At 44.9% G+C, this 24,479-nt stretch overlaps 3 protein-coding genes across 6 annotated transcripts in view; 2 read left to right on the top strand and 1 right to left on the bottom strand.

Annotated features, from left to right (window-relative positions):
* The first annotated feature begins 507 nt into the window (after nt 1-507).
* Nucleotides 508-6,358, top strand: LOC136678372 (polyadenylate-binding protein 2-B-like). 3 transcript variants are annotated; one of them, XM_066656416.1, is made up of 8 exons: nt 508-793; nt 1,805-1,916; nt 2,701-2,768; nt 3,461-3,567; nt 3,645-3,732; nt 4,183-4,313; nt 5,880-5,903; nt 6,016-6,358. In XM_066656416.1, the coding sequence occupies exons 1-8, from the start codon at nt 728-730 to the stop codon at nt 6,023-6,025; spliced, it is 606 nt and encodes a 201-aa protein (XP_066512513.1). In that variant the 5' UTR covers nt 508-727; the 3' UTR covers nt 6,026-6,358. The 3 variants fall into 3 exon arrangements, with proteins under 3 accessions (XP_066512513.1, XP_066512514.1, XP_066512512.1); XM_066656417.1 differs by lacking the exon at nt 5,880-5,903; XM_066656415.1 differs by having other exon boundaries at nt 5,880-6,358.
* On the bottom strand, nt 6,351-9,631 carry LOC136678374 (trafficking protein particle complex subunit 2-like protein). The gene is made up of 5 exons (XM_066656418.1): nt 9,419-9,631; nt 7,930-8,102; nt 7,369-7,456; nt 7,201-7,280; nt 6,351-6,528 (listed from the first exon to the last, which is right to left on the bottom strand). Exons 1-5 carry the CDS (start codon nt 9,449-9,451, stop codon nt 6,483-6,485), a joined length of 420 nt encoding a protein of 139 aa, XP_066512515.1. The 5' UTR covers nt 9,452-9,631; the 3' UTR covers nt 6,351-6,482.
* Nucleotides 9,632-9,916: 285 nt separating this feature from the next.
* Nucleotides 9,917-24,479, top strand: part of LOC136679021 (N-acetylgalactosamine-6-sulfatase-like) — a 38,009-nt gene continuing 23,446 nt past the window's right edge. The window contains exons 1-9 of one of the 2 annotated variants that reach the window (XM_066657277.1): nt 9,917-10,126; nt 11,526-11,649; nt 12,912-12,986; nt 13,476-13,578; nt 13,690-13,833; nt 18,101-18,167; nt 18,497-18,624; nt 21,544-21,683; nt 21,775-21,878. In XM_066657277.1, coding sequence (XP_066513374.1) covers nt 10,010-10,126; nt 11,526-11,649; nt 12,912-12,986; nt 13,476-13,578; nt 13,690-13,833; nt 18,101-18,167; nt 18,497-18,624; nt 21,544-21,683; nt 21,775-21,878 — 1,002 coding nt within the window. In that variant the 5' untranslated portion in view covers nt 9,917-10,009. Of the gene's footprint in view, nt 10,127-11,525; nt 11,650-12,911; nt 12,987-13,475; nt 13,579-13,689; nt 13,834-18,100; nt 18,168-18,496; nt 18,625-21,543; nt 21,684-21,774; nt 21,879-24,479 lie in introns of those variants that run through there. The other variant, XM_066657278.1, reaches the window with a different exon arrangement.

Below are 24,479 nucleotides of genomic sequence, written 5' to 3'. Positions count from 1 at the left end.
CCGGCGGAATTTCACAAACGTCCGGCATTTTGTTTTTCTAGAGCTTACATAGAACTTCGAGAAGTTTCCTTCACAAACTAGTCCCGCCCTCCCCTACTCCGATTGGTTCGCTTGAGTGAGAAGGGGGCGTGGTGAAGCAGCCTAAAATCTTCTGATTGGACGGTCTGACTGTAGAGCTACCGTTATTGGTCGATAACCTTCTCTGTAAACATTTAATTGGTCAGTCTGCACGTCAGTAGTCCTTGTTTACCTCAGGCAAAGCTCATGCCCAAACGTAAGCACTTATAGAATTTTGTACACAAGATTCTATAAGTGGACTTAGTGATGGATAATAAAACATGAAAGATATAGGCCCTTTAACTATTTAATTGTGTAGTTTCATGAACACTTGTGAACACAAAAAATAATTCCAATAATGTAAAATGTAAACCAACTGATTTTATCCAGGTTTTTAGGGGTCACCTGACCTGCAGGTGAGTTGATTGTTGATTAAAGCCCCCTCCCTTGCTCCGTGAATATGGTGTGGGTCAAACGTGAACAAGGACACGTTCTCTTCAGATTGTAATCAAATATATCGCCATTAATTTACCACTTCTGAGTTAGTTCGGGGGTTTAAGACCTGTGGAAGAGCATAAACAGTGTTTGTGAGAGTCTCTGGCCCTGAGTTTCCTGAAGACGCGAGGGGAAAAGGGTGGAATGAGTGGAGGAGTCCGTGTTGTTCATTGACATGGCGGAGAAGATATACGACATTAAAGGAGCTCTAAACACAGGAAACCAGTTCTCGGAGGATCCAGTAAGTTGCTGAACGGCTTTACTGAGGGTGAACTTTGTGAAGGTGAAGCTCGGAGCCGTATTAAATTTTCTTATGAAAAAGGAGAACGTTGGTTTACTCCTGGGCCGAGTCTCAAATCGCACCCTACTTCCGCTGTAGTGTATACTTCATAAATCATGAAGAAAACATGATTTCAGTGTTCGTAACGTTTATGAAGTGTCCAAAAGATACATTCAGGATTCAGCCATAGCCTTCTGTTCACACTATTAAACAGGCCATGCACTGTTTGGTGTAAATTATTCAAGCTTTTGTGACTTGTTTGTAGTGCACCACGTAAGGAGTCGGGTGCCAATTAAGATTCAGCCCTAGACTTTGCGAATGAGTTCAAAATGGCGGTTTAATGTGACGTAACCGATGGCTGTATCTCAAATGAGCCCTCGCTCCCTGTATAGTGCACAGACTGAGCTCAGAAACACTGACTTATAAACCTAGACTGCGCACTTTATTTCCAGCTTGGAGTAGCTAAGTCTCTGGTTGGTGTTTTGTTAAACTTCTTGGCCGTTTTTTCGTTTCAGGGGCAAGTGTTTGTATTGATATCAAGCGCCCTATGTAGGGAATAGGGAGTTTAGTAAGACTCAGCCAAGAGATATTTTTTAATAGTGTTCAGATTAATTTTTTTATAAACCTATCTTTTAAACCTGTGTTCACCTTAGCTTTTAGTTTAAAAGCAAACCCCACTTATATTTTATAAAGTGTGTGGTTGGTGTATAAAGTCATTTAGAATATTTTGAGGTGAAATTCAGAAAATCAGGTTAATCATGATTCCTGCAAAACACACTATCGCTGTGTTTGTTCATTCATCAAAGTATTAATATAAATAATAATCATAAAACATAAGTTTAAAACATCAAATGGGAATACAAGGTTTTGTTCCAACAGTGACGACTAACATGCTCTATATGTATAAGACTCCACTTGCCAAGCTGTCTGTGCTTGCACTGTGGACTCGTTCCTGTCTTTTCCATCCTCCAGGAGCTGGAGGCCATTAAAGCACGTGTGATGGAGATGGAGGAGGAGGCAGAGAAGCTGAGAGAGGTGCAGTACAGAGGAGAGAGACAGCAGCTCCTCTACAACCCTCAGGCAGGTGAGCTGGATAACACCTGAGCCCTTCTGCTGGCCTCATCGCTGCCCAATGAGCCGTGCTCCGGCAGCAGCCTGCAGCACGCTCTCAGCTAAACACACTGCTGTCAGGAGAGAGAGGGAGAGACTGCCTTTTACTGGCAGACCTTAACCATCATAGTGTCTCGGGTGGAGGTGGCCAGTGTGCTATTGTGATAAAGTAGAGCGTTTTCTGCATGTGCTGTGAGTTTGAGTACTTATTAGCTGCTGGAAAACTGCAGATGGTATAAAAATAGGTTTAGAACAGTTATGGAAAGTCTCTGCTAACCACAGACTACCTGCTGTCAGCAGAGTAACACGGTACATTCACGGTGAGGTTATTATTCACTTATCTTTTGCCAGGTTTTATGTTTTTCTTTTGATTTTCATTCTTAAATTTTTCTGTTTTTTTTTTTTATTGCCCTCTGGATGGAGTATCATCCAGTAATTTTACTGCATTTATAAATCAGATAAACCTTTTTTATTTGTTGCTATTTGGTTTAGGTTCATTACCTAAACACACAGCTTATAGATTGGCGTTGAACTATGTGCAAATGGCAGTATATCAGACTTTACATTTTGATGGATCCTCCTAAATACAGGGGTACACATGATTTAATGTATTATAGTGTTGTATTTTTAGCCACCCTCAGCTTCTGAGAGACGGGTGAGGAGTGTAATCATGTATTGACTGTATCTGCTGGCCCCTGTGTGCAGTTGCTGATGTCTGTCAAATTCAAATTAAACAGGGTTTGTGTGTGTTTTCCCAGGACTTTTCTACAGTATGACTCACGAGGAGAGAATAGATGCTGACAACAGATCTGTCTACGTGGGGAACGTAAGCCTTGTACCAGATTTTTCCTCTTCTACACCTCATAAGCTGTTACACTGCGTATCTGACTTTGAAAAGACTGAATGTAGAAACCTGATCACGCTGAAAGCCCAGCAGGTGTTTTGAGAGACGTTGGAGACACGTTGGAGCTGAATGTAGATCAGTTTGGTTTTCAAGGACTGTGTGCATCCCTAGAGGGTAAAGGCCTAGAAAGCAGAATAAAATGTTTTTGTGCTGGAGCTGGTTGCTCCCTTTTAGTTTTATTTGTCCCACAGCATCAACTCCAATCAGAAACCAATTCCACAGAGAACGGCGTTCACACCAGCCCTGTTTCCAGCGAGCGTTAGTCTCCTCGCATCTCACCAGCTTTTCTGTTTACGCAGTTTATTTGGACTACTAGAGCCAAACGGGTATTTGATTGGTTGATGATGATGCCAGATTATGCAGGTGATAGCATGGTGTTAGCCGGAGAGAGGTTCTGAATGTTTACTGTGTAAAACAGACTAGTTTTAAAGAACCTCCTCATAAGGTTCTAGAAGGAAAGAGCATTTACCTTCTAGATAGGGTTCTAGTGCCTTAATGTAATGCGAAGGGTCTTCAAGAGGTTCCTCACCGAGGGACAGTGGTCAGTGAGGTTCGACTGTCTTGTTTGTCCCACATGACCTTACTGCAGTGAACTCTGTTTTGATTGGAACCAGGTGGATTATGGGACAACCGCCGACGAGTTGGAGATCCACTTTAACGGCTGCGGCCACGTGAACAGAGTCACCATCCTGTGCGACAAATTCACCGGTCATCCGAAAGGGTGAGGGCACTTACTTCACCCCCTCTACTTCAGCACAGTGACTGATTTATAAATCCACATTCTTCTCTGTTCCTCAGCTTTGCCTACATTGAGTTTTCTGATCGAGAGTCGGTGAGGACAGCCATGGCTCTAGACGAAACCTTATTTAGAGGACGGGTCATTAAGGTGAGAAAGGAGTCTTTTTAATAATTAGGAGGCTGCTGTTCAGCTCTGATTAATTATTGGATGATTGCTCTTATAACAGATACATTTTTGGAGGAACTTGTACCAAACCAAGGGCCACACAGACCCTTACACCCAGTGTCAGTTAGAAATACGTGAAGAAAACCTGCTTAAATGGCCCTCAAACGGCCGTTGTTTCACATGTGCTCTTCATAGCTGCCGACATCTCAGTGTCACATGATGACGAGCTCATTGCTTTCAAAGCATCTGTCCACACATCTAAAGTGTCAGCTCTAATGAAAAATGCTGCTTACGTAAGGACAGGTGTCTCCCATGAGAACGCTGAGAGCGCAGAATTAAATCAGGGGCTGCTGATGGCATTCTATAAATCCATACATATCTATATCTTAATAGAAATACAGGAAATACTAGCATTGTGCATTTTGGTCACAGGTATCTCCCAAAAGGACCAACATGCCAGGCATCAGCAGCACAGACCGGGGCTTCCTGCGAGGCGGACGCTTCAGAGGACGAGTTTTCCGCGGCTCCAGGTTTAACAACGGCAGGTTTCGCGGATTTACCCGGTCAGTGCTTCACTGCTGCTCTTATTTTGCGTGTACTGTATATAGCTTCTGTGGCTTTGTATCACATCGGTTTAAGCAAAAGTCTGTTGGACAGATCTCAAACTGATAATAGATGTTTAAAAATGACCTTGTTTCTACCCTTCGTCCATTTGATCAACTCCACTGGCCATACAGGGGGCGCTCTGTAGTTCAGATGTTAGACTGTAGTCCACCTGTTGCTCTGCGTACGTCATAAGCCCTCTCACTGTTTTACGAAGGTCAGGGCGTGTTCGAGTAGAGAAATGCTCTGTGTTAACTATCTGTTCGTAAACGTTGTCAGATGGCTGTAGCAGTTAAAAGTGACAAAAACTGATCGGGTTACAGGTCGTCTGCTGTTCTGCCTGTGGCAGGTTAGCATTACCTTAATGGACCTCCATGAATATTCCACATTATTGTAGTTACTGACAGATATAAGTATGAATTAAAATGAAAATAGCAGCTTAATTTGCTTTAAAACTACAATTTTATTAAATTGACGGAAAAACCCGAGCTCTCTACGGAAATTCTTGAACGCGACCGTGACGTCACTGGTGGACAACAGCTGAACAACGCCGCGGTAAAACACCGTTATGACTGACTGTTATGGCAGTATCTAGCTAAATAACCAACATTATTCATGACAGTAGCCTAGCAATAAGCTAAACTCAAATGTAGAGGTACCGTTATTCTTGTAAATGTGATCGAAGTCGAACTCGAATTCATCCGACACTATAAACCTCCGTAATGCAGCTACGTAGCCGAGTATAATCTGAGACACCGAGTTTAGCGAGTCAAGCTAACGTTAACTAACACCAACTAAAACAGGCGAAGTGAGTGTCCTTACCCTGTTTACCTCCATGTTACAGAGGCTCTTCAACACCTTTCGTTGGTGTCCTTACATGCCCATATTGTTGGAAAAGCGCCAGTGAAATGAGCTACAGATAACGGAGTGAGCGGATGGTCCTTTCCAAAGTGCCCGATTAAAGTGGACAAATTTAGTCCATTTTCTGGATATTTTGGGAACTTTGGGCCATTTGTTCACAGATGTCCCACTGTACATTGAATGATTGCAGCCAAAAACAACACACCTTTTCCTCATTTTGCTTTAAATTCAGTGCAGCTTCTAGAGTTGTTGTCCACCATCTACGTCACAGGCAAGACGCCTATTAGAGTTTCCCAACACCGCTGGGGGGGGGGGGGGGGGGGGGCAACGGTCTTTTAAACCTTATTCCTTCAATTAGTAAGAAATAACATGTTTTCTGACTCTCAATAAACACAAGTTAGGAACTCAACCACTGTATTTATTTGTGACACATTCATAGAGCTGCTGCTGAGCCTTTAACATAGAAGTTGTTTCAGCTGTTTGCCTTTTGATCAAGGCTTGAATACTGTTTACATATCAGTTTTAAGAGCAAGGATAGAAAATGTCATGTAGAAAAATAATTTGCACAGGTTTTGGAGCGTAGAACCACACACTTTACCAGTGAGATTAAAAATGCATCTGCTACATGTTGCTCCTGTGAAAATAGACTTGCTGACCTTTTTCAGGGGAGGTGGAAGACCCCAGCCGTGGTGTGTTCCTTACTGACAGAAAGAAGAGTTTGTTTTTTTGTTTGTTTTTATTTTATTTCTTTTCTTGTTTGTTCATTTCTTTCCTTTTTCGTGTTCACCTCGGCACTTCTAGGTGCTACTGAGCATCACAGCGCTTCCCTGGATGGGTCTCTCTCAAACACAAACGGCCATGGTACGGTTAAGTACATATTTTGGGTCTAGCTTCCTCTTTTGTTGGACGTCAAGCCTGAACGTATATCAATGCAGAAGACTTGGTTTACACGAATGGACTGTTGCCATTTTATTTGTATTTTTATTGATCTACTTTCTTTAAACTTGACTGGTCTGTTGGAGGCTGGCTTTGCCTCTGAATTTCAGTGTTTAGTTTCATTTTGTATTCTCTCTGGTTATTGTTTAATGTAAATAAGTGAATGAATCTGATGAAGAAAAATAAATAAATGAACTTTTCTTTTGGCTGTATTGAGTCAATATTTTTAATGTATTCATTGAAAAGATTGTTATATACAAGCATATACACACAGGACACGATGCAGCGAGGGACACGGAAGCTGCTGTATTTACAATAAAGTAGGAATCACTTTAGGAAGCTTGCACCATCATCGCTGACACCATGCTGTCAAAGGCCCTAGAAGAAGAATGAAAACAGCAAAGTTAGAGAATGAATCTGTACTTGGGCGACTGTGGTTGTTTTGCTACTGTGCTTATTGGATAAATCAAGGCATGCAAAAGACATGATGGGTCAGGGGCCTCACAAAATACATTCAGTGATTAATTAAAGGCTCATTTGCATTTTGCATCTTCATTACTGGTTAGGGCTGGTATTATTTTTGGTAGAGAATCATTCTCAGCACGGAAGCCTGTGCTAGCATTCCTATCAGTGGGGGAAGAGGGTTGCATTGACAATGGGCAGCACTTTGAACACATTTTATAAATGGTCAGAAGCTTGTAAATAACTCATGAAAGAATAAAGTTACGTTAAAACCAAGCACACCATTGTTTTTCTTGTGAAATTCCCAATAAGTTTGATGTGTCACATGACCCTCTTCCCATTGGGGGAAAAAAAAAAAGTTAGATCCAAAATGGCCGACTTCAAAATGGCCGCCATGGTCACTACCCATCTTGAAAAGTTTCCCCCCTCCCATATACTAATTTGCCACAAACAGGAAGTTAATATCACCAACCATTACCACTTTATTAAGGTGTATCCATATAAATAGTCCACCCTGTACAACGCGCTCCTGTACGGTGAGTGGACTGGACAAAGTGAATAGTTGTGAAGATTCACAGCAGGTCTTACTTTGACTGAATCGGATCTCCAGGGTTGTAGAAGGGATTGCACATGACGTCTGTGAAGGAGTTGTGCAGTTTTCTGAACATCTGCGGTGAGACACTGACCGGTTAGATGCGACTGATCCAGGATTACTCAGCACTATTTCAAGGAGTAAGTTTGGGGAGGTAAACTTACACTTCGTATCTCGTTGTCTCTCAGCGACGTGTTGGACGAGTCTACGACAATCACAAACTTGACTTTGGAGTTTGTCACGTAACCGTATCTGTTTCAGTTAAGGACACTGCCTGCCTTTTCTCGTCTAACACAACAGCAGTGGCCGACGGACGTGAACTAATCCACCGTATGCCTTCAGGAGTCCCTGCGCCCCTGAGGTCCCGGAATAGTCTGACATTAGACTTGCTGGGGTCTCGGGAGTTGTTTAAAAGAAGGCTTAACATACATTTATATGCCTACAACTAGCCTTTGTTGTTGTGTTGATATTGTTTTGTTCTGATTTTAATTTATACACGTGTATTTTATAGAAATATTTTTCCTTTTTTTCTATTTATTTGGAAAAGTGCAAAATAAGTGTTCACTGATACAGTTAAAGTTGGAGATATTTATGCTTTACATTAGCATTTTTGGGAAAATGTGTAAATCCTTAAGTAAAAACAGCTCTAATGTGATTCCAGTGACAATCAGCCGAAAGATGACAATAGATTTTAAAGGCTACAGGGTTCTTCATTTGAAGGATACACTCTGTAGTCCTCTGTTGGATACAGCAGACCCAAATACAGCTCTCTTTGCTCAGACATGGCTTTCCCCACTGTCGAGATCTTCTCCTCCACCACATCCAGAGAGGTGTGCACTGTGTAGTGGAACTTCAGCTCGCTCTGCGTGGGGACGCTCCGTATGTACAGAGGATAATTCTGTCGAGGGAGCGTCGCAGAAACACAACGTTAACAGTAAACATAGTTACACCATACTCTGCTCAAGTTCAGGTTCTTAAAGGGAATGTTATGGGCTTATGAACCGAAAACCTAAAGCACACACCGGTTGTTAACCTGGTTAGGAGTTCTCAGCCAAACAATTTAAATGCTACAGTGCAGGGATGGGGAATTTTATCTGGAAAGGGGCGCTTTTAACCCATTCAGGCCAGAGCACATCTGATTTCCCTCCTTTAATTAGTTGATCTCAGTAAAACAACTGATCATGTGACCTCCTGTTGTGTTGGAACAAAATAAAATTAAAATGTCCTGACAGCAACCCTATGGTAATATGTTGCCGAGCCAAATAAAAGTGTTATACACTAATACCCTACATTCACTGCCACCCTGTACCTGTTCAATCTGCTCTTCAATGGTCTGGACCCTCACAAGACCTCCACAGAGCAGGTGTGATGTGGTGGTGGATCATTCTCAGCGCTGCAGTGACACTGACGTGGTGGTGGTGTGTTAGTGTGTGTTGTGCTGCTGTAGAGTGGATCAGACACAGCAGTGCTGCTGGAGTTTTTAAACCCCTCAGTGTCTGGACTGAGAACAGTCCACCGACCAAAAACATCCAGCCGACAGCGTCCTGTGTCACTGATGAAGGACTAGAGGACGAGCGACACACACTGTGCAGCGACAGATGAGCTACTTTCTCTGACTCTACATCTACAAGGTGGACCAACGAGGGAGGAGTGTCTCACAGAGTGGACAGAGAGTGGACACAGGGTTTAAAAACTCCAGCAGCACTGCTGTGTCTGATCCACTCTACACCAGCACAACACACACTAACACACCACCACCACGTCAGTGTCACTGCAGCGCTGAGAATGATCCACCACCACATCACACCTGCTCTGTGAAAAGGGGTAAAAAAAATGAACCTGGTATCGATACCAAATCATATCGTTAAACCTCTAAAAGCTGTGATATTGTTAGCGTTGGATTGATGTAATCAGTTCCAAACAAAGCCGATAAAACACAACACAACTGAGCTCCTCAGGGCAGAGAACAGCATAGTACACCATAATAAACGGCAATGATGCAAGAAAAGCCGAATTACCAAATACATTTCATTAACTTCCGAATCTAGGAGGTATTTGCTGAGCCCCTGCTCAGTTTTAACGCCATTAATCTCCATAATAAACCCCGTGACCTCAAACACCGTTGAGAGGTGTATCTTATAAAATGTCCCCCACCGGCTAAACTCAAGCTTTCAACCAGAAACAAAGGTAAAAACAAGATATTTCTGTATTTACCTCCTTCGCTATCACCGCTACACACACCGCCATCTTTAGACAGTGACGTCCTCCACAAAGCCCGCCTATTGTGACGTAGCAGTGACGTGTACGACTTTTTTTCTTCCCTTTTCTAGCTCTTTCTTTCTCGCTTTTATCTGCTTTATTATTTTTAGCCGACACGAACTACTAATTCTGCTTCTGTGTTGAAAAGCAGAGACTATAATATGTAGCTATTTAAGCCTCTAGTAGTGAACAAGCAGCTTTTGACGAAGTCCTTAACCGTTGCTGAATTCCAAATGCCTCCCTACGCACTACCTTATGTAAATTAACCCATCCTAGTCTCATCATTGGCCCTGGAGGGAATCCTTTTGCGGGCGGTTTCAACCCATGGAGAAATCAAAGTCTACTCATGTACTCTAAAGTACTCAGCAAGCGTTGGCTGGAAGTGTAGTTATCATTTAATTACACACGTAGTGCACTATGTAGGGAGAAGGGAGCAGTTTGGGATACAGCCGTTGACTCACACGCATAGGGTGCTGCTGTGTGCACTTCCTCAAAGTGAGAGAGGCATGTGACGTGCAGCTGAAAGTGGAAATGTAATGAAATGATATGGAAATGAAGGGAATTATATATACGTTCGTTCTTTATTGGGTTTGGTGCTTGCTTCCAGCCACTGATAGCCGCGATGTTTCGACTCCAAACATCATCATCATGCTCATGGACGATGTAAGTCTTCACTTAAATAGTCACTTCTTCTTTCTCTGCATCCTTGTTTTAAAAAGTATTTAAACTTGTGACAAGTTCATTTACAGCAGTTGCTTCTGTTTTAGTTCAGACCCATGCTGCGAAATTGACTTCATTTAATTCACACTTTTGAACACATTGATTTATTTCACTTTTAAAGAAGTTGTTTTATTTATTTATTTTGCAACTCCCTTGTAGCTGTAGACAGGCATTCAAATGTTTATTTCCCTTATGAATTGCGACTAAATGCGAGTTAGTTTAGTAAAAACATTTTTCCTGTCTTAAAAAATGAAATCATATATTTAGATTTAGTAGCGTGACCAGAGGTGAAAAAGAGGACACTTCTGGGGGGGGGCTCTCGCTGCCGTTGTATACTTAGCTAAACCTATGTGTCCTTTTAGGTCCTTTACACCTCTATTTGCTACAGAACATATGGGGAATTCTTTTTAAATTCATCCGAGAACTTATATTTACGTTTCGGCATAGCTGCTCGAGATGAGGGTGGGTACATGAGCTTTGCCTCTGACGTAAACAAGGACTACTGACGTGCAGACTGACCAATTAAACGTTGACAGAGAAGGTTATCGACCAATAACGGTAGCTCTACAGTCAGACCGTCCAATCAGAAGATTTTAGGCTACTTCACCACGCCCCCTTCTCACTCAAGCGAACCAATCGGAGTAGGGGAGGGCGGGACTAGTTTGTGAACGAAACTTCTCGAAGTTCTATGTAAGCTCTAGAAAAACAAAATGCCGGACGTTTTTTTAAAGTCTAAAAAAGAGGACATGTCCGGGTAAAAGAGGACGTCTGGTCACCCTAGATTTAGTGATCTCTCTAAATGATTTACTTAACATTTTGAATTATTCAACGTAGTCCTTATTGATTTGCAGCGTTTAATATGGTAGAAAACTAGTGTGTCCAGACGTCTTCTTTTGCCCGGACATGTCCTCTTTTTTAGACTTAAAAAAAAACGTCCGGGCAGAACTTCACAAATGCTGTTCTTTTCCACCATCCCAGATCTGGTCACCCTAAGAAAACCATCAAGAGTAAAGAGTGTAATAACTGTAGTACTCAGCACATAAACAGAAATTGTGCCTAACGACAGGGGTGTGTTCTGTGTAGAGGATTTCTACTTTGTTTGGCTATGGGGGTGTTCCACGAAGCGGGATTTCTCGGTTAGTCAACTAACTTAAGCTCAAAGTTGAGAATTGTCCAGTAGGAATCTCCATCATCTCGGTTCTTATTGGAGAAGCTTGACTTTGGACTTGAGTTATCTGTGTAAACTGAGAAATCGTAATTTGTGGAACACCCCCCAGGGGTATACCCTCATTTGCATATTTAGTATGATTTTTTTTAAAGTTTGATATTTTTTTTTATTCAGATGGGATGGGGTGATCTGGGGGTGTTTGGTCAGCCCTCTAAAGAGACCCAAAACCTGGACATGATGGCTGCTCAGGGGATGCTTTTCCCCAACTTCTACACTGCAAACCCACTCTGTTCTCCATGTACGTGTCTGCACTGATGTTCTATACATACGCTATCCACTCTATATTCACCATATAAGACCCTTCTAATTAGACAACTCGTTTGCATCCATTACTGACACAGGTGTTGAATAGAAAAGCAATAGATAAACACTGCCATATTGAATGGGACACTCGGAAGCAGCTGCACATGAGCTTTGGCCCCAATGCCAAGTGTGGCCTAGAGGGGTGTAAAACTTGGAGCAGTGGAATTGTGTTCTCTGTGATGGAGCTTGATCCACTACCTTTAGGAATTAATTAGAGTGGTGTATATAATCCAGAACTAATCATCCAACATCAGTACCTGATCTCATTAATGCCACCATTAAATCATTAGTATGGTGGTATGTATATTTTTATTCGGTAAAGGACAGTAGCTGTTGCAGTATCTTAGAAGCATTTTCAGCATTAGTCTGACATTGGGGAGAGATTTCGATTTAAAATTACATTGTCTGGAAAGCGTCCTCCAGCCCTGGCCTTGGTCAGTTAAACACACACACACACTCTTATGTGAGAACCGCAGGCATTGAGTGGCAAGAAGATAGAGCTCATTATGCTAATGTGTGTAATACTCACACTACTGATATATGCAAATTATACATAATTTGGGAATCTGAACAAATGTGTTATGCAGAAAACGTACTGTTAGACCCTTCTCACTTCTAATTAATATTTAAGCAAATAAGGCTTAATCGATAGTTAATCTGGAAGAGTGCGATGGAGGCCCTGGAGGAAGGCTCTGCACCTGGTGGTTTGTATTAACGCCGTCGAGACGGTATTAGAGAAACTTCCTCAGAAGCTTAATTAGAATTTTAATCACGGAGCAGATAGGGCGAGGGTCTTCTAATCACAGAGCACAGTGTAAGATCCCCTGCCTCCACCCCCCTACCTCCAATCTCGCTCTGTCTTCCTCTCTGGAACGAAAGGCTTATTTGCAGCTGATTTTGTAAATTTAACCCAACTCAAATTTGCTCTTGAGGAAGGTTTTTGCCTTTCCATTAGATATTCAAAGTCCTATTTCACAAGGACTGTCAGGTCTCTGTAGTAATATGTTTCCTTCATGCATCAGATGCTTTCCGTGATGAGTAGCACATTCCATGTCCTTGCATTTGCCTCATTTTCTCTGAGTGTTATGGTTTTCTGTGGCTTAGAAGTGAAATGGCTCTGAAATGTCCTTGTTCCCTTGGTCCTTCAATCCCCCTGTTCCCAGTTCCTCACATTTCTCTGTCCCTGCTTTTCCCCAGCCAGAGCCGCGCTGCTAACTGGGAGACTTCCGATTCGGAATGGATTCTACACCACTAACGCACATGCCAGGAATGGTAAGATCTATCATAGCTCTACTGTTACCTTTATCTTTTACCATCAAAGGCTTTCAAAATGTTTAGCCTTACTATAACATAAAACAGGCGGCAGGTAGGTGTCGCAGTCGCACAGCTCCAGGGTCCTGGAGGTTGTGGGATCGAGTCCCAGTCCGGGTGACTGTCTGTGAGGAGTGTGGTGTGTTCTCCCTGTGTCTGCGTGGGTTTCCTCCGGGTGACTGTCTGTGAGGAGTGTGGTGTGTTCTCCCTGTGTCTGCGTGGGTTTCCTCCGGGTGACTGTCTGTGAGGAGTGTGGTGTGTTCTCCCTGTGTCTGCGTGGGTTTCCTCTGGGTGACTGTCTGTGAGGAGTGTGGTGTGTTCTCCCTGTGTCTGCGTGGGTTTCCTCCGGGTGATTGTCTGTGAGGAGACACACCGCGACCCTGAATTGGATAAGCGGTTACAGATAATAATGAATGAATGAATAATATAAAACAAGTGTCTCTTGTACAGCTTACACACCGCAGGAGATAGTGGGAGGAATTTCTAAAGAAGAGATCCTGTTGCCTCAGATGCTGAAGAAAAAAGGCTACGTCAACAAGATCATCGGTAAATGGTGGGCTACAAGCTGCAGCTTAAATAAATGTTCACTCACAGTGGTGATGTTGTAGTGATGGTGGCGGCGATGGCGGTCTTCTAATGTCCCACCCCTTAAACACCCACACAGGCACCTGGGGCACAGAGAGCAGTACCTACCCCTGGAGCATGGCTTCGATCAGTGGTTTGGATCTCCCAACTGTCACTTCGGACCCTACAACGATACAGGCCGTCCCAACATCCCCGTCTACATCAACTCCAAGATGATAGGAAGGTATGATCTACACCTGTGTGTCCCAGTCTTGGTCCTGGACCCCTGCATTGCCATTACATTTTTCTGAGTTGTCAGAGCCACGAAAACACAATCATTGCTTCTTACACGCTGTGGGAGCTTGATTAGTTTTATCAGTGGACTCTGTGTGATGTAATTTGCAGGATTTGATTGGCCAATTGGTTCAGCATAAAGTATCTGTAATTTCCTCAAGATTTCCCATAGATGGCACAGTTTGAAAGCTATAAGCTCTGAGTTCAGTCAATTACAGGAAACCATTCACTTCATGGTTAGAACTGTCAGACTGTAAAGTCTACACACACACACACACTGCACACTGCACATTCATACTGGATTAAAATCATGCTGCTCTTATTACTGTTGTTCTGTAAAAAACATTCTAAATTTATACTGGTTTATATTCCTCAGTTACTACACATTACACTTAATGCTGTCAGACTGTAAACACTACACACACACACACACACACACACACACACACTGCAGACTCATACAGGATTAAAATGACTCCATGGGGGTTGGTATGATATTATTAAATCTACACACACTGCAGATTCCTTCTGAATTAAATTCACAAATCTCTCAAATGACAATAAACATCCTACCACTCCAAAATGATCATCACGACATGTAGAGGTTTTACACTTTGTAGCAAATCACAGATATTCATTCATTCATTATCTGTAACCCTTATCCAGTTCAGGGTCGCGGTGGGTCCAGAGCCTACCTGGAATCATTGGGCGCAAGGTGGGAATACACCCTGGAGGGGGCGCCAGTCCTTCACAGGGCAACACACACACTCACACCTACGGACACTTTTGAGTCACCAATCCACCTACCAACGTGTGTTTTTGGACTTTGGGAGGAAACCGGAGCACCCGGAGGAAACCCACGCAGACACAGGGAGAACACACCACACTCCTCACAGACAGTCACCCGGAGGAAACCCACGCAGACACAGGGAGAACACACCACACTCCTCACAGACAGTCACCCGGAGGAAACCCATGCAGACACAGGGAGAACACACCACACTCCTCACAGACAGTCACCCGGAGGAAACCCACGCAGACACAGAGAGAACACACCACACTCCTCACAGACAGTCACCTGGAGGAAACCCACGCAGACACAGAGAGAACACACCACACTCCTCACAGACAGTCACCTGGAGGAAACCCACGCAGACACAGGGAGAACACACCACACTCCTCACAGACAGTCACCCGGAGGAAACCCACGCAGACACAGAGAGAACACACCACACTCCTCACAGACAGTCACCTGGAGGAAACCCACGCAGACACAGAGAGAACACACCACACTCCTCACAGACAGTCACCCGGAGGAAACCCACGCAGACACAGAGAGAACACACCACACTCCTCACAGACAGTCACCTGGAGGAAACCCACGCAGACACAGAGAGAACACACCACACTCCTCACAGACAGTCACCCGGAGGAAACCCACGCAGACACAGAGAGAACACACCACACTCCTCACAGACAGTCACCTGGAGGAAACCCACGCAGACACAGGGAGAACACACCACACTCCTCACAGACAGTCACCCGGAGGAAACCCACGCAGACACAGGGAGAACACACCACACTCCTCACAGACAGTCACCCGGAGGAAACCCACGCAGACACAGAGAGAACACATCACACTCCTCACAGACAGTCACCTGGAGGAAACCCACGCAGACACAGAGAGAACACACCACACTCCTCACAGACAGTCACCTGGAGGAAACCCACGCAGACACAGAGAGAACACACCACACTCCTCACAGACAGTCACCTGGAGGAAACCCACGCAGACACAGGGAGAACACACCACACTCCTCACAGACAGTCACCTGGAGGAAACCCACGCAGACACAGGGAGAACACACCACACTCCTCAAATCACAGATATGACACGAATAAATATTTGTTCAATAGCTGGACGTCCTGGCTTCGTGAAAAAAGCCTCAAACAAATGCATTTAAATGATTTGAATGAGTCAAGGCGAGAGAAAACGATGGCATCAATGTTCAGGACACAGGTGTAAAACTGAAACTGTGTCTGCAGGTTAAAGGGAGAGTCGTTGGACTTTCGTAACTAATATAAAACATCTCATTCTCAAGCAAGAGAGTCATCAACGGAGGGAATAAAGATTGTAAAACTCCTTTATGACGGAGTGGTGCTAAAGATGTTGGTTGTTCCAGCTCTGTTCAGTGTCTAATTGCTAAGAGTAATTACTGTCTCATTTATGATGAGGGGCTGAATGTCAGGTGAAGGACAAGTGCCAGTGTTTCAACAGAAAACATGGACTGTTTTTTTTACTCCATAATAGATAAATGAAAGAAAGACAATGATAATAATAAATAAAAATGGTCCATGACAAGGTTTCATCCTGCAAAGTTAGTCTGTCTGAGAAAGAGGGGTCCTGCTTGATGGTTTTTTGTCTCCTTTTTATTAGTGATGTCCATGCCTTGAAAACTTCAAGCCTCCCTCCTCTGGGGAATATATATGTGGTTATATCAGATATTTGAATTTGAATATGGGCGACATGATGCTGCAGCATGTAGTGTCTCTGTCACAGCTCCAGGGTCCTGGAGGTTGTGGGTTCGAGTCCCGCTCCGGGTGACTGTCTGTGAGGAGTGTGGTGTGTTCTCCCTGTGTCTGCGTGGGTGTCCTCTGGGTGACTGTCTGTGAGGAGTGTGGTGTGTTCTCTCTGTGTCTGTGTGGGTGTCCTCCGGGTGACTGTCTGTGAGGAGTGTGGTGTGTTCTCCCTGTGTCTGCATGGGTTTCCTCTGGGTGACTGTCTGTGAGAAGTGTAAAGTGTGGACCTCCCACGGTCCAAAAACACGGACCCACCGCGATCCTGAACTGGATAAGGGCTACAGATAATGAATGAATGAATAATTTGAATATGTTTGTGGTGTGTATCACAAAGCCAGAATCTATTAAAGCTAAGAAAAATTGGTCCGTTCTGTGTCTGTGAACATTCTCTATCAGTGTGGAATAGCAGATCTTCCTGGGTAAAACAGCTTCAGTCCCATTAAGGCTTTATACAAGAGTCTAATGGTAGCACTGACATCTGTAAATATGTACTGGGATTCAGTAACCTCTATTTTTTCTCCTAACTGTCTGGACCGAGCTGGCAGCTCCCTCTCTGAATTAATCAGATTTAGCTTTGTTTTTTGTAAACTCCTGTTTATACCAGCTGTGTTTGGGTCTCCAATTTTCTGTCTGTTTGTTCTCCCAAAACAACCGTATGTTCATTCAGGGTCATTGGCTCCAGCAAGTGTGCCACTTTTGTGCTTAGCAGTGGATTTAATGAGTGTGGCGTACCTGAGCTCGGCCAGACGAGCTCTCATATACACACACACACACACACACACCCCCTGGAGACGACAGGTTGTGTGTGTGGTGTGTTGGGACACCTGGAACAGCCGGAGCATGCGAGCCGGCGAAGCAGCAACACGCTTCAGCTCATAACACACCTCGACTCTACTGAGACTCGCTGTGTGTGCCTCACTAAATTCATTCTTAATCACTCTTCGGAACCACACACTCTTCAGACTGGGGCTGGAAACATAAAAAAGAGTGATGAAATATGCTGCATTTTAAGATACGCTCGTGTACACCGCGTTGGACTCGATACACTCTGCGTACTCCTACTTCCCTGTAGATCATGTGCTATGTATACTAGGCTATATACTATACGCAGTGGACTTCATATTGATCAGCCATAACATTAAAAACACCTGCCTGATATTGTGTAGGGTCCAATACCTCTGCCGTAACAGCAATGACACATCGACGCATGGACATCGCAAGGTGCTCTGTGGTATCTGTGAGCCTTCGAGTTCTGTAAGTGAGGTGGGGCCTCCATGGATTGAATAAACATCCCACAAACGTTCAGTAGAACTGAGATCGGGGAACTTTGGAGGTCAAGTCAAAACCTTGTTCTCTTGCCATGTTCCTTAAATGGTTCCTGAACACATCTGGGAGTGTGGAACGGCAGGTTATCATGCTGAAAAAGGCCATCGCCATTGTTTCAATGCAACAGTGCTTAGGCAGGTGGTATAGTAACTCACAATGTTCCAGGCTAACATTGCCCGGGGCTTCACGTTGCCTCTGCCCGCTTGTTTTCTTCTCGTACTTCTCTTTCTCAGGTGAGCAACGCACACTACAGAAGCTGATTGGAGACTGATTTCTCCTGAAAGTCACAATCTTCCCTGTGTGCTTTTCAGATATTATGAGGAATTTGAGATCAATGTGAAAACGGGGGAATCAAACCTGACCCAGATTTATTTGAAGGTGAGTTTAACCGATCACAGATTCCCACATCATAGATTCATCCAAAAGCATAAACATAATTATTTCGTTTTGGAACAGTTGTGGAAACTAAAGGAAACTGCGATATTCATCGTCGCCGCTAGAAAGAGCACTGTGCTCAACTTTGGATTGAATTTTGAGGTTTTATTCATCTATTTTTGTATTAAAGCTCAGCTGTGTCCAGACTATATCCTGGTACTCTGCTACTGTGTGTAGTGTGATGCTCTCAGGAGATTCACCCTGAAAGTTTTCTGAGATTGAAACTCTGTGTTATAATAGCAGATGATATTGCCTCTCGTTTCTGGTTCCAGGAAAGTTTGAGCTTCATCCGGCAGCAGACTCTGGCACAGAACCCTTTCTTCCTCTACTGGGCTCCGGATGCCACGCACGCTCCGGTCTACGCCTCCGAACACTTCCTGGGAAAGAGCCAGCGAGGACGGTAAGATCAGAACGACTTGTGAAGCATACACTGTGTTTACAAGAGCTGGATTGGTCTAATCTCAAAAAGCCAGTTCAGTCAATTACTGGCCTTCATCACGAATCATTTGAAATTATTTAGTGGCTTGCCGTAACTTCAGTTTGGGCCCTGAATGTTAATAAGCACTCAGAAGATGTTTCTGCTAGCTCATCTATGGGATTTGCAATAGTATGTTAGCAACTTAGAAGCTATATTCTATACAATACATTGTACAATATGTAATGATAACGAACACACGCCGATCTGAATTCAACTAACTGAATTCTCACCTCAAGTCACTGTTTTTGAGGAGATTGGTGTGTTCTCCCTGTGTCTGCGTGGGTTTCCTCCGTGTGACTGTCTGTGAGGAGTGTGGTGTGTTCTCCCTGTGTCTGCGTGGGTTTCCTCCGGGTGACTGTCTGTGAGGAGTGTGGTGTGTCCTCCCTGTGTCTGCGTGGGTTTCCTCTGGGTGACTGTCTGTGAGGAGTGTGGTGTGTTCTCTCTGTGTCTGCGTGGGTTTCCTCCGGGTGACTGTCTGTGAGGAGTGTGGTGTGTTCTCTCTGTGTCTGCGTGGGTTTCCTCCGGGTGACTGTCTGTGAGGAGTGTGGTGTGTTCTCCCTGTGTCTGCGTGGGTTTCCTCCGGGTGACTGTCGGTGAGGAGTGTGGTGTGTTCTCCCTGTGTCTGCGTGGGTTTCCTCCGGGTGACTGTCTGTGAGGAGTGTGGTGTGTTCTCCCTGTGTCTGCGTGAATTTCCTCCGGGTGACTGTCTGTGAGGAGCGTGGTGTGTTCTCCCTGTGTCTGCGTGGGTTTCCTCCGGGTGACTGTCTGTGAGGAGTGTGGTGTGTTCTCTCTGTGTCTGCGTGGGTTTCCTCCGGGTGACTGTCTGTGAGGAGTGTGGTGTGTTCTCCCTGTGTCTGCGTGGGTTTCCTCCGGGTGACTGTCTGTGAGGAGTGTGGTGTGTTCTCCCTGTGTCTGCGTGGGTTTCCTCCGGGTGACTGTCTGTGAGGAGTGTGGTGTGTTCTCTCTGTGTCTGCGTGGGTTTCCTCCGGGTGACTGTCTGTGAGGAGTGTGGTGTGTTCTCCCTGTGTCTGCGTGGGTTTCCTCCGGGTGACTGTCTGTGAGGAGTGTGGTGTGTTCTCCCTGTGTCTGCGTGAATTTCCTCCGGGTGACTGTCTGTGAGGAGCGTGGTGTGTTCTCCCTGTGTCTGCGTGGGTTTCCTCCGGGTGACTGTCTGTGAGGAGTGTGGTGTGTTCTCTCTGTGTCTGCGAGGGTTTCCTCCGGGTGACTGTCTGTGAGGAGTGTGGTGTGTTCTCTCTGTGTCTGCGTGGGTTTCCTCCGGGTGACTATCTGTGAGGAGTGTGGTGTGTTCTCTCTGTGTCTGCGAGGGTTTCCTCCGGGTGACTGTCTGTGAGGAGTGTGGTGTGTTCTCCCTGTGTCTGCGTGGGTTTCCTCCGGGTGACTGTCTGTGAGGAGCGTGGTGTGTTCTCCCTGTGTCTGCGTGGATTTCCTCCGGGTGACTGTCTGTGAGGAGTGTGGTGTGTTCTCCCTGTGTCTGCGTGGGTTTCCACTGGGTGCTCCGGTTTCCTCCCATAATCCAAAAACCCATATCGGTAGATGGCTTGGTTGGGTGACACTGCCTACAGGTGTGAGTGACTGGGTGAATGTGTGAGGGACTGGGTGAACGTGTGATGAACTGGGTGAGTGTGTGATGCCCTGTGATGGACTGGAGCCCTGTCCGATGTGAGTTCCTGCCTTGAACCCAATAGTTCCAGATAGGCTCCAAAGGATGAAGACATTAAGGAATATGAATCCGAAGTGAATGAATGAATGAATGAATGATATTAAATTTGAAACACTGTATTGTCTGGTTATGATTAATTCTTAAAGCTGACCTCTTCGACAGGTGTGAAAGAAGGTAGCTGTCCTCCGGATTCGAGTCCTACATCAGTCATTCGGATGTAATTTCATACATAACAAAATCAGACGCAGGAGAGGAACTCAGGAAGTATTTGGTAATTAAGTGAACACCCCTGTTTTCCAATGCAAATTACAGTTTAATTAAATGTTGATTTTTGGCAGCCCTGTGGTTGGGCTGAGGGGAAGGACTGCACAACTGGTGTGTGTGTGTGTGTGTCTTTAGTATTCCTCACACTGAGTCAGACCTCACTAAGCAGGCGTTTCTTCAGAATGCCAAATGAGGTTTGTGTTGACAGAGGAGTGGTTCAGGCCCCAGAGATATTTTCTGCAGAAAGAAGGATCATGCTTATAGCACTTAGAGCTATCTCACACCTCTCTGAGGATCTCTCTATTTCAGGGCCAATTCCTCCATTTATTTCAAGAAGGATCTTCATTTACAGCGATGTGTGTGTCATGTTATACATGTCATATTACCCACACTGCATAGGGTCAGTGTTTACACTGAAATAAACACAGATTACAGACTGTGTGAGTGATTGTGGCCATCAGAGATCTTCATTTTCACAGGTCTGTAGTTATTAGAGCTCTGTATAGTGTGTGTATGTGTGTGTGTATTGACTGAGAGAACTGTACGGCATGAAAATATCATTCACAAATGAGTCGTACTTCAGGGGTGATTCATCTCAAGGCTAAAACGCTAAAACACTAAGTAACCAGTCACTGTCTATGGCTTAAAATGTCTAGAGCATTTTGTTATAACTATGTGAAAGGACAAATTATGCTATTTTACAGTATAATCATTATTTTTAAAACAGCAGATTCATGGATAAGCTTTTATTGTTAAAAATGGATGGAAATACACTACACAGCAACAATTTTAGCACCAAATCTATCTCGGTTTATTGACTGCATTTAGGTTGAGCTGACAGTGATAGCCTTTTGTGTGTGTGTGTGTGTGTGTGTGTGTGATGCTGTGTCCTGTAGCTATGGTGATGCTGTGATGGAGCTGGACTACAGCGTGGGGCAGATTTTGTCCTTCCTGATCAAACTGGGCATCGATAAAAACACATTTGTGTTCTTCACTTCTGACAACGGTGCTGCAGTGATGTCTGGACCACAGCAAAGTGAGGAAACCTTTAAACTAAACCAGGACCTAATGTAAACCCAGGTTTTAAATGGGATTTAGACCTGTTTTGTGTTCCATGTCGTTCCAAGGTGGCAGTAATGGTCCGTTTTTGTGCGGGAAGGAGACAACGTTTGAAGGAGGGATGAGGGAGCCTGCTATCGCCTGGTGGCCTGGGCGAATCCCTGCAGGAACGGTACGAATCTCCGTCAATGAAGCTTTCTCTGTAGCTGGACTGAATAATACGCCTGGGGTTTAAAGAGTGAGGAATTCAACTGGGGAACAATAAACAGACACTTGGTTTTGAAGGGTTTAGAGCAGTGGTTCTCACACTTTTTCTATCTTCCCCTACCTCAGACGAAGGGGAATTTCCGTGCCCCAAAAAATGGTAATACAATATTTGCTGAGTCCAAGCCCCATTCCCAAAACATCAGATAGGTATAAGCTGATTCCTGTGTAGACAAGACAGTAAAATACTGCATTAGTAGTGATGTGGAACAGTATTTGATTAACATTAACGTTAGAGAGTGAGGCTGTGTCCCAAACAACGCACTATAGAACTTTACATACTACAGTTTGGGACGAGGCCAGAGAGTAACGTTAACTTGCTGCTTGTTTAAAGCGCTTTCTCACGACCTGAACACAGCTGATATTATTCATTCATTCATTCATTATCTGTAACCCTTATACAGTTCAAGGTCGCGGTGGGTCCAGAGCCTACCTGGAATCATTGGGCGCAAGGCGGGAATACACCCTGGAGGGGGCGCCAGTCCTTCACAGGGCCAGCTGATATTAACGTTTGCTAACTCTCAGATCCTCCTCTGTTTCCCTAACAGTTATAAACAAGCCGCTTTTATTTCCTCCGGGTGACTGTCTGTGAGGAGTGTGGTGTGTTCTCCCTGTGTCTGCGTTGGTTTCCTCCGGGTGACTGTCTCTGAGGAGTGTGGTGTGTTCTCCCTGTGTCTGCGTGGGTTTCCTCCAGGTGACTGTCTGTGAGGAGTGTGGTGTGTTCTACCTGTGTCTGTGTGGGTTTCCTCCGGGTGACTGTCTGTGAGGAGTGTGGTGTGTTCTCTCTGTGTCTGCATGGGTTTCCTCCGGGTGACTGTCTGTGAGGAGTGTGATGTGTTTTCCCTGTGTCTGCGTTGGTTTCCTCCGGGTGACTGTCTGTGAGGAGTGTGGTGTGTTCTCTCTGTGTCCACGTGGGTTTCCTCCGGGTGCTCTGGTTTCCTCCCACGGTCCAAAAACACACGTTGGTAGGTGGATTGGTGACTCAAAAGTGTCCGTAGGTGTGAGTGTGTGTTGCCCTGTGAAGGACTGGCGCCCCCTCCAGGGTGTATTCCCGCCTTCCCGCGACCCTGAACTGGATGAGGGTTACAGATAATGAATGGAAAGTTTGCAAATAAAAGTATGTTTTGGTTCCAGGCAAGCTACATTAAGCCTTATAGGGAAAAAAATGCATGTTCGTTCAGTTTCCTTGCAGCACACCTGCAATACCTACACGCACCACTAGGTGGGCGCTCTCCACACTTTGAGAAACGCTGGTTTAGAGAGTCTCCAGTCAAGTTTCAAGTAGCATGTTTAATTTATTTTGGGATGGTATTCTTCATGTGTTGGTAGTTAAAGGACTGTATGTGATAATAGATGTTTATTAAAGACAAAACCGAATGCACGAATTGTGGCATTGTTTAAGGGGATCACCGCTAACGTGTACCTTTCCTGTGATCTTCGAACGCCTCTCTCCTGGCCGCTGGCGGCGGAATGATTAACCGAGTTGAGCGCAGTTGTGAATGCGTTTGGTGAAAGTCAGTAATCCCCTCCACAGCCTCTTAATTGTTTTTGACTGTTTGAATCAGTGTTAATGGCCTCATCAGGTATTGTAATTCAATCCTGCCTCTCAGAGGACGCTCTGGAAGACTGGAGCCTACCTCTCTGACAAGAAAGGCAGGGCATTTGTCATCCGCTTGCATGTGTGTGTTTCATCAAGTTTTTGAGGTGCTCCATAGCCCCCCCCCCCTATACCCCACCCCCCACAACCACCACCACCTTCTTTTTTTTTTTTTTTTTTTCGAGGCTGAGAGGAAGCTTCCCTCCTTTTCCTGATCCGCTAAAGCCGTGCGTTCTGCAAATGACTTTTAATTGTATTAGGGGCAGCTGTGACACGGGGCTGTGGCGCTGGGGGGATTTTTTTGGAGGAGCCGAAGCTAAGCTGTGCCCCCGGCTCGCTATCTGAGGGGTGTGTGGGGCTGTGATAGCGCAGAGCCCAGGCGAGGCAGAGGGGGATTGGGAGCGTCTTAAGCGGCTAATCTGTTTGTGTGTTTGCTGAGGTTGGATTGAGCTGTAATGAGGGCTCCTGTATCTGAATATGCCAGCCGTGTGGGATAAAGGACAAAAAAGAGAGAGAGAGAGAGAGAGAGCAGAGACGAGGGGAGGGCTAGACAGTGTGTGTGTGTGTGTGTGTGTGGCTGTGGTGGGTATCTATGTGTGTCACAGGCCTGTGTGATATATCATTTTGCGATTACATCAGTGATGTCGTGATTTAGCCACGATTATTATTCTCAGAATAGTCTTCCCGGATCAGCCATAACATTAAAACCACCTCCTTGGTTCTACTCAGGTGCCCTTTGCCATTCTGCAGTTACAGACTGTAGCCCATCTGTTGCTATAGATATTTTTATATCTCCGCTCTTCTCACAGAGCAGGTGTGATGTGGTGGTGGATCATTCTCAGTGCTGCAGTGACACTGACGTGGTGGTGGTGTGTTAGTGTGTGTTGTGCTGGTGTAGAGTGGATCAGACAC

This window comes from Hoplias malabaricus, chromosome Y (genome assembly GCF_029633855.1).
Source record: "Hoplias malabaricus isolate fHopMal1 chromosome Y, fHopMal1.hap1, whole genome shotgun sequence".
Taxonomy (NCBI): Eukaryota; Metazoa; Chordata; class Actinopteri; order Characiformes; family Erythrinidae; genus Hoplias; species Hoplias malabaricus.
The sequence above is the reverse complement of the archived record's forward strand: the minus strand, read 5'-3'. Positions and strand labels throughout refer to the sequence as shown.

Bases quoted from the DNA above. Each gene is read 5' to 3' on its own strand.
- LOC136678372 (XM_066656415.1), top strand. From the start codon at position 728: ATGGCGGAGAAGATATACGACATTAAAGGAGCTCTAAACACAGGAAAC. The intron at 794-1,804 runs GTAAGTTGCTGA...TCCATCCTCCAG, and splicing joins ACCAGTTCTCGGAGGATCCA to GAGCTGGAGGCCATTAAAGC. The intron at 4,314-5,879 runs GTCAGTGCTTCA...GACCTTTTTCAG, and splicing joins AGGTTTCGCGGATTTACCCG to GGGAGGTGGAAGACCCCAGC.
- LOC136678374 (XM_066656418.1), bottom strand. From the start codon at position 9,451: ATGGCGGTGTGTGTAGCGGTGATAGCGAAGGAG. The intron at 7,281-7,368 runs GTAAGTTTACCT...GTCTCACCGCAG, and splicing joins GAGACAACGAGATACGAAGT to ATGTTCAGAAAACTGCACAA. The intron at 6,529-7,200 runs GTAAGACCTGCT...TTCTTCTTCTAG, and splicing joins GGAGATCCGATTCAGTCAAA to GGCCTTTGACAGCATGGTGT.